The sequence below is a fragment of the Carcharodon carcharias genome, chromosome 31 (genome assembly GCF_017639515.1).
Source record: "Carcharodon carcharias isolate sCarCar2 chromosome 31, sCarCar2.pri, whole genome shotgun sequence".
Taxonomy (NCBI): Eukaryota; Metazoa; Chordata; class Chondrichthyes; order Lamniformes; family Lamnidae; genus Carcharodon; species Carcharodon carcharias.
Genome location: NC_054497.1, coordinates 15,065,419 through 15,075,141, shown reverse-complemented (window position 1 = coordinate 15,075,141; position 9,723 = coordinate 15,065,419). Strand labels below are relative to the sequence as shown.

General features: G+C 45.6%; 1 protein-coding gene across 1 annotated transcript; it reads left to right on the top strand.

Annotated features, from left to right (window-relative positions):
- On the top strand, window positions 1–3,775 carry LOC121271756 (toll-like receptor 13). The gene has a single exon (XM_041177992.1). It carries the CDS (start codon window positions 221–223, stop codon window positions 3,107–3,109), a length of 2,889 nt encoding a protein of 962 aa, XP_041033926.1. The 5' UTR covers window positions 1–220; the 3' UTR covers window positions 3,110–3,775.
- The last annotated feature ends 5,948 nt before the right edge of the window (window positions 3,776–9,723 follow it).

Below are 9,723 nucleotides of genomic sequence, written 5' to 3'. Positions count from 1 at the left end.
AGTTAAGACATCGTCAGCATTGCAAAACAGGCGCATTCAAACATGAATTCAAATATTAACCAAAGGAAACGTTAAAACTTCTACACTCCAATCAGTGTTGGAACTCTTACTCAATCTCAGAACTGGTCTACACTCAGGAAAGTAGCAGAATATTGAGTTGAGTAGAGAATTGGCCTCAAGAATCCAGGAGAGTTTGGAGTGATTGAGGACTCTGGTCAAGATGCTGCCTTGTCCTGGGAGAGAGCTGGTCGGAGTATTTCTGCTGATCTTGGTTTTCGGGGAGATGCGGCCAGTGAACTGCGTGGCTTTCAAAAACTGTGTGGGTGACTTGACAAAAAGCTCCTTTACCTGTACAGACAACGACATCTCACACCTGGAGGACGCTGTTTCCGACCTTCCTGCCAACGTCAGGATCCTTAATGTCTCCTTCAACAAGATCAGAATTCTACCTCCGAGAGGACTGGAAAACCTAAAACAGCTGGAATGTCTGAGGCTGGACTATAATCACCTGGTCACCATCCATTCCTGGGCGTTCTGGAAACTCAGTAACCTCCAGCTACTAAACTTGTCCTGTAACCAGTTGGAGACTCTCAGCCAAGGCATCTTTAAATTCCTGATCAACCTGACCAACTTAATCCTTAAAAGCAACAAGCTGACGGCTGCCTCTGGAGAAAGTGTCTTTCCGTTGAAGAGGCTGTGTGTCCTGGATATTTCTTTCAACAATTTACACAATGTTTCCTCTTTCTTCGCAGCTCTGACCAATTGTTCTAGTCTCAGGACTCTTAATGCTCAAAGCACCAACATCAGCTCTTTACAAATCTCCTCGCAATTCCCCCCAAATTTGACTCATCTGCTTCTAGCCGGAAACCCCATCTCCAAACTGCAGGGACCCCCGGCTTTCTTTGCTAACATTGTTCACTTGGATCTGTCCGACAATAACCTATCGAGGCCCGAGGAGTTGACTTCACTGAACCTCACCAGCCTTCGCTTCCTGAACATCGAAGGGAACCCCTTGAAGAAGGATGGGATTCTCAGCATTATCCAACATGTGAATGCTCCACTGAAAGACATTACCCTGTCGCACCTGGGCCTGGAGGCCAGGGCAATATTGAGGAGGCTGTGCGGGGCCATTCAGCAAAAGGGCATTCAGGGCTTACAGCTGGTGGGCAATGGGCTTCAGGTGGTAAGTGAAGCCTTCGATGACTGTCGTGATGTTGTGTCTTTGGATTTGTCCTACAATCGGATCAAAAAGCCGGACATTTTTGGCTCTTCGGTTGTCCCTAGCAACCTGCGAACGTTAAACCTCGACCATAATGCGATTCGATACATCTGCTTATGCGGTTTGGGGCAAAATGTAAAAGATGACAGAGGTACTCCATGCCTTCAGAAACTAGAGTATCTGTCCTTCAAATCCAATCACATCTCCGCCATTAGATCGCATGCATTCTACCATCTTAAAAACTTGGTTTATCTTTCCTTAGCTCTGAATGAAATTAATTTCATAAACACTACTGCCTTTGTGGGTCTATCCAACTTAAGGTTACTGTCACTCACTAATAACGCCATAGGAGAGATTTTTCACAAAACCTTCACTCACCTCACAAATCTGCAGGTCTTAAAGCTCAGGAACAATAGGATTCCCATTGTCTACAACATAACCTATTCCAGCCTCTCCAATCTCACCACGCTGGACTTGGGAGGGAACCACATCCAGATGATTGAAACGGGAGGTTTTAAAGGGCTCAAGTCTTTGAAAAATCTTTATTTGGACAGAAACTGGTTGTCACAAATTAATCCAAAAATGTTTGAGGATCTCAAATTGTTAAAAGTATTGGACCTTGCCAACAATAAGTTATCTTTCCAAGTCGCCCACTTAAAATTTCCCCCATTCATTAAACTTCACACTCTCCAAATGTTGAAATTACAATCTCAGGAACCATCTGGCCTTAAAATGTTACCTCACAATCTGTTCGATGGGCTTTGGAAGCTAAAGAGACTTGATATCTCCAACAACAAGTTTATAAATCTCAATACTCTGCCCTTTCACCAGCTCACTAGTCTAGAGCAGTTGCACATGAGTGATATCTGTAATGGGTTCCAGACCATGCATAACTTGACTTTCGCCAACCTCGTCAACCTTCAACTTCTGTCTCTGAAGAATGTCGGGTTGGAATCCATCAGAAAGATCCTCTTTCAAAATCTGACCAGCCTCACCACCCTGGAATTGCAGAGCAACATGATCCGTGTCATCAAAGAGAAGGACATTCCCTCATTGCACAGCCTGAGCTTTCTGGACCTGAACCTTAACCCGATCTCTTGTGTTTGTGATAATTTGTGGTTTCAGCGATGGTCAATTAGCTCTAGTGTCCAGGTGGCTTCCTTCTACAAGTATCGCTGTGAGGACCGTGGGGTTGAGAAAACAAAGTTCCTTGCAGAGTTTGACAGTTCAGTCTGCAATGATGGCTTTGTGGTGTTTTGTGTGACTGCCCCAGTTTTGTTTGTTTTCATGGCCGCTGTTGTGATCTACCAGAAAGGAAAGTGGAACTTCTATTATGGATACTATTTGATCCGGGCTTGGATTCACGAAAACAAACTCCAAAGGAATCGTACCAGAAGTTACAAATATGATGCTTTTGTATCCTACAACTCAAAGGATGAAGCTTGGGTATTCGACCAACTGATGCACAACCTGGAGAATAAGGGGCCTCCATATCATCACCTCTGCTTCCATCACCGGGATTTTGAAGTGGGTAAACCCATTGTGGAAAACATTGTTGATGCTATCTACAAGAGCAGGAAGACAATTTGTATCATCTCCAAGAATTACCTTCAGAGCGAATGGTGTTCCATGGAGATGCAGGTGGCCTTGTACAGACTCTTCGACGAACACAATGATGTCCTCATCCTGGTTTTCCTCAATGAGATCCCTGGCCATGTGCTCTCTTCTTACCATCACCTATGTAAGCTGGTGAGGAAGAAAACCTACATTAACTGGCCTGCTGATGAGACTGGGCAGAAGCTCTTTTGGACCAAGTTAAGTGATGCTCTCAAGAAAGCTCCCCTAGCTTCTGAAGAAACGATTCATCAACTTACCCAACATACAATCTAATTCTATGAAATGACCCATGCACTTTCAGGGAGGAACATGATACCAACATTTCAGTTACTGTGGTGCTGGCCCAAAGGTTTAATCACTGACATTTCACTTCTAGGATCTGAATTTAGGAACAAGAGGAGGTCATCCAGCCTCTCAAACCCTCTCCTCCATTCAATTAAATCATACCTCAACTCCATTCATCTGCCTTTGCCCTAAACCCTTCATACTTTTACCAACAAAACCTTACCGATCTTAACTACGGTAATTTCAATTGACACCAAGAATCTACAATTATCTGGGGGACAGAGTTTCAGATTTGTGTGACAATGTGCTCCCGTTTTATTCCAAATGGTCTAGTTCTGATGTAATTACCCTGTGACATGTTTGCGCGCTCAGTTCCAATTTAAACATATATGTAGGAATTCAAAAGGGAAGAGACTGACAGAAATGCATACGGAGACAGTTTTTAATATGTTATTGATATATATTGTATATTTGTTCAAAGTGGTTGGGACTGAGTTATTACAGATTTATTGCTCTTGATGTCTCAATATCATGAACTTTCCATATTGTGACTAATGTTACAATCTATACGTCTTTTTGTTTTCTGCGTATCACATAAACCTTGTAACCTTCTCATTTCTGTTTTTTTTTAATGAAACATATTTCTGTTTCGCTGATCCTGGTATTTTCCATTTTCAATACTTGTTTTTGGACAACAAAATATCATATCACAGTGACATGGCTTTCACAGTCAAAATTACACACAATTCCTTGGTTGAGGTGGAAGCACAGCCAGTGTTAGCTCTTACTGTCACTGTGAGCTGATAGTCTTCTATTGTCCTGTTTTGACAGGCTTATTTTTTAACTTCATTCTTGGGATGTGGGCATCGCTGCTGTCACTATGCATCAGTGGTGAAGGGAGTATCATTTTGGATACGGGAGGAAAGCAAGAGAAGGATCCAGTCCCACAAAGCTTGAGTGTGAATCTTAACAACTGAGAGTTTGTGATTCCAGGAAGTAGCATTCACTCATAACTTTGATTAATTACTCAGAATATTTAAGTTCAAAGTTTTCTCATGGATTTAGTTCCCTCAACTCCCAAATGCACTGAGAGAAATTTGCTTAATTTGGATCTCCCCCAACGGAGATAAGCTGTCGAGGAAATTTAAAAACAGGTTGATAAAAGTTTTTTTTATTGAGCAAGAGTGTTAAGGTTTTTAAAACCAAAGCACATTGATGGAGTTAATGTACAGATCAGCCCTGATCTAATGGCAGAACACTTGAGGAGCTGAATGGTTTCTGCGTGTTCCTATGTTGAAAGTGCAAACTGTAAGCTTGTTATTCAGGGTCCTACTCCCACTCTGGAGTCTTGTTAGGTGGGAGAGGGAACAGTGGAAATGGGTCTGTAGCAGTATGGCTCAGATCTCTTACCTCCATCTGACCATGCACCATAACAATCCAGCTCCCAAGCCCAACACGACACTGCCACCACCTGGCTATCACAGTCAATGGCAACCTCCAGCCCCAAATAAAACCAGCTCGTTATTCCAGGATGCATTTGACGCCAGCTGGTCATTTTATTCCTGGATCCAGGTTCATTTCACCCCAAACAAAAACAGAAATACCTGGAAAAACTCGCCCCAACATCAGTCTGGAGGGGGCCCCGTCACTTGTGTTAAAACTGCAGCAGAAAGCAAAAAAATCTTGTTCTAATCTAAATTATAATTCAGAAGATAGTTTCCAAATTAGTCACCACAAAGCAGACAATAATCTGAGGCCGGTTGCACCTGATAAAAGTTTCAGACTATTAATGTATTTCTTTGTGTTTTTTAAATAAGATTGTTTCAAGACTGTAACAATGCTCAATGGACCCCGGTGTTCAATCTTCATTAAACACAAAGATTTCAGGGTAAGGAGATTTGGGGAATTGTGGCTGGTGAGTAGATCGAGGCGGGTAATGTAGGGCTGAAGGTGGAACCAAGCACAAAGAGGCACAATTAGAGCTAAGACTATCTGACAGTGAAATCAAGAAACATATTTTGCGAAGCGTAGCAGAAATCAGGAATTCTCTCCCTCAAAAAGCTGTGGATGTTGGGTATCAATTCGAGCTTTCAGGACTGAGGTGGTACATTTTTGAGACACCCTATCAAGGGATTAGAGAGCAAAAGCGGGAGAACGCACTTCAAGATCAGCCATGGTCTGACTGACTGGCCTCCTGCTAAATTGGAGAAGGTTTTCATCTTGCTGTGAATGGGCACTTTTCCGTAGCACCATTGGATGTAATCTCAGAATATATTTATCCATTTAATCTTTAATTAACCAAGTGTTTGACTCAGTGTTGAATCCACTCTATGCAAGTAGACACAGGGTAGTAGCCCAACCCTACTACAAAATTGACATTCCTAACAGCATTACCCTGCGATATTCCGCCTTTCCTTGTGTGAATCTTATCACAGTTTTGGCCAAAGGTACTGTTATTTTAAATGTTTCCAATAATATCCCTTGATATCATCTAATCTATTAAGCAATTGTTGGTGTCATCATCTTCCCATTTAACTGCCATCGATCTCCACCTCAATCTGTTCACACACTCCACATCAGTCATCTGTGTCCAGTCCATTCTATCATCCATTCTCTCTTGCTTCCCTCTACATTTTCCAATCTTCCTTCCAATAACTGTCAGTCAACTCTAATGATGTGAACACAGTATTCTATCTTTCTCTGATGTTATGCAGTCATTTTTCTCTGGCCACTTCCACCACTTCCTCCTTTCTGTTTCTGTCTGCGTAGGATATGCAGAACATCTTCCTTTACATCCATATTTCAAGTGCATTCAGCTGATCAAGAGTCTTTGTTGTTAAGCAGTTTATGGATTAACTCATTGCTATCTCCCTTTGACATCTCTGCAAACCTAAGCAGCTAAAAGAACACATGAGGGGGTAGGCCATTCGGCCCCTCAAGCCTGCTCCACCTTGCAACGAGATCACGCCTGATCTTCTACTTCAACTCCACCTTCCCGATCCTTGACGCATGTAATATCCAAAAAATTTCAGCCCCCTGGGTCTTACCAGGAGCCAGCCTAGTCTTTTTTTCCAGATGCCAATCAGGATGCTTCCTCCGTTTTCTGTTTGCTTCCAATTTTAATGAGACATTCGACTTTTAAGTCTCGATTAACTCCCCTAAACGCACAGAAATAACGGAGGCTTATTTTAGGAATATGAACATTTATTTATTTCAAATTCACAAAGCGTGATAGAAGTGCTGGGTGCCTGCATACAATAATGCAAATTCATAAAAACCATCGCAAGAACAGCAACAAATCTCATCAACGTACAATTTCCAAACACTAATCATTTTTACAAAAAAGTTACAAAGAAATCAGGAGATGAGAGGGGAGAATCCCAAGGTTTATTTGGAATTTATTAGACGCACTGGATTCAAACATGAATTAACACTTTCAGTGACCATTTGAAAAGCTCAGCTGCTCCATTTCGCTCTCTCTCTCCTGCACAGACTATTATTGTTCATTAGAACGAGACAAATTTCAAGTGATCTCCAGCCCTCCCCTTTCTCCAACAGCTCATTCTGCAGCTCCTGTGCCTCAAGAGGCCATTCCTGTTGCCCGAGACAGACTCACAGCAGGAACAGGGAATAAAAGGCATCGCAACAAACTGCAAAACCCTCTCACCCGGTATCCAAACTTGTTCCCTTGTTGGGGGGGGGGGGGGGGGGGGGGGGTGCACCCTGGGTGATTCCCAGGTCCCTCCACCCCCTCTATTCCCGTTAGCTGACGTTTCTTGGGCCACTTTTAAGTGCAGTCCAGCCTGAGGTGAGCTAATTCAGTGGCACACCAAGAAACAAACACAGATTTTTCCTGATATTTCACTCTCCATTACGGACCCTCCATCACTAGAACTTCCCCCTCCCGGCCCCCTGCTGTGTTAAAAGGAGGATACAAACTCCACAACACCGTCACCCTTGGACCAACATAGAGTTTAGGAAAATGGATCACCTTCCCCATCTGAGTGATGATTAATTGCTCAATAATCTGAGGAAGATGCAGAGCATCAAATGCGTTCAGAAGGTCCACTGCAGCTCAATTCAGCAGCTTTCACTGAGCTCCAGCGAAATCTCATCAGCCCTCCGTGTCGGGGGCCCTTCCTCTTTAGCAACTGTTCCCACCCTCCTTAATCCTGTGGCCTGCCTCAGCCTGATTCTTTTTAAAATAAAAACCACCACCTATTGAAAGCTGAGCTGCCTGAAGAAACTCACTCGGGTTTTTAGGTCATTCCACTGGCTTCACTGATACTCAGGGAGCCCCATCGGCTAGGTCAGTTCTGCCCGGCCAAGTGCAAGCAGATTATCGGAGCGTAGACACGTGAGGGGGGGGGGGTGGGGGAAAGAGGACAGACACATTGGGATGGGGATATGGGGATGGATGGGGCGAGGTGATGGATGGGGGGGGTGGGGATGGATGGGGGAGTGGGGGGGATGATGGGAAGGATGGGGGGGTGGGGGGAGCGGATGGGATAGATGGGAGGAGGGGATGGATGGGGGGAGGGAATGGATGGGGGTGGGGGAAGGGGATGGATGGGGGTGGGGGGAGGGAATGGATGGGGGGGTGGGGGGATAGATGGAGAGTGGGGGGATGGAGGTGAAGATACACATACACACAGTGGGGAGGGTGTAGGAAGAGGAGACACGGGGGGGGGGGGCAAACACATGACATGGGCGGGGGTGACGGAGACACATCTTGAGAGCAACGAGCAGCACCTCCCAACTGGTGAAAAACGGGGGCCACCACTGCACAAATTTATTTCAGAGGAGGAGAGGTTTTTATGGGATTAAAAAGTAACATGTAGAAGTCAAATGTAGAGGCTCAAATTTTCACTACATTGGCCTCTGTCCTCTCCCCCTTCCCAGAGTTTCCCTTAAATTAACCTGTCTGCCTTCCTTACACTTCGTGCTTTTCACTAACACTCATTAGACAGCATCAGCACCAGGCCGCTGACAGGTCAACAGAAACACCCCAACCCCTAGAACACAGGGCGCAGCATCAACTCTTCCTGCTCGACATCTGGAGGTACCCTAACCGAGTTAAGCCTGGGGATTGGTCAGTCCCATCACTCATCACCAAGCAAACTCTGCTAGCTCCAGCAAAATGCCTCTACGATGGATCGTTGGCCGCACTCCCCAATCCCCACCCTGTGCTGCCCAATACCAAGGAACTGGTCTGCAGACTCCTCGGGAAAACACACACGATTGCACGTGGGGGGAGTCCCAAAAACCCACAGGATGACAAGGATCAGAGTGAACCAAGTGGCTCCCAATTCTATTACAATCGAATAGAGCAGCAGGAAAACAGGGCGGCTCCTCAGACCTGAAACATCAGCAAGTGTCACAACTCGATTGTCATTTTAATCAAGAGACACACGAGCGAACCTTCACTCAGGGAATCAGTGAAAGGGGTGCATGCTCTAACTCTACAATGGGCACAGTCTTATACGGAGAAACACACAAGACATCCCTTCCCTGGCCAATAGGCACTCACACTCCGTCTGCATCAGATAAAAGTTTCTGTAGCATCACAGGGAAGCCGAACCTGTTACGTTCCTGACTGGACCCTGTTCCGTATCTCACAGACACACACACACACACACCCACACACACACAGAGTGGGCCTTCTCCATTCACAATGCCTAAAGCACCTTTCATGATCCCAGGCCACCCCAAAGCGCTTTGCAATCAGTGAAGAACTTCTGAAGTACTGTCACTGTTGTTATGTAGGAAACGCAGCAGTCAATTTGTGCACAGCAAGATCCCACCAAGTGCAATGTGATAATGACCAGAAATCCCGTTTTTGAGATGTTGGTTCAATGGTAATTATTGTCCAGGATATCAGGGAGAAATCCCCGCCACTCTTCTTCAAAATAGTGAGGCAGTTCTTTAATGTCCGCCTGAGGCCATCATTTAATGTCGCATCCCAAGGACAGCACCTCTGGCACTGTGGCACTCCCTCAGCACCGACCCTCCAACAGTGCATCCCTCCCTCAGTAAGGTGCTCCCTCAGCGCTGACCCTCCGACAGTGCAGTGCTCCCTCAGCACTGACCCTCCAACAGTGCAGCGCTCCCTCAGCTCTGACCCTCCGACAGTGCAGCGCTCCCTCAGCACTGACCCTCCGACAGTGCAGCGCTCCCTCAGCACTGACCCTCCGACAGTGCAGCGCTCCCTCAGCACTGACCCTCCGACAGTGCAGCGCTCCCTCAGCAAGGTGCTCCCTAAGTGCTGACCTTCCGAAAGTGCAGCGTTCTCTCAGTACTGACTCTCCGACAGTACAGCGACTCCCTCAGTACTGATCCTCTGACAGTGCATCACTCCCTCAGTACTGATCCTCCGACAGTGCAGCACTCCCTCAGTACTGATCCTCCGACAGTGTATCTTTCCTTCAGACAGATTATGGGTTCAGGTCTCCAGAGTGAACCTTGAACGCATGCCCTTTGACTCTGAGGAAAGAGTGCTATCAAATGAGCCAAACTCTCAGCCTGATATCGACAGGAGTCATTGGTAAACCAGACAGGTGGACTACAGTTACAGCTCTTGGTCATCAAGCTAAGGGACGTAG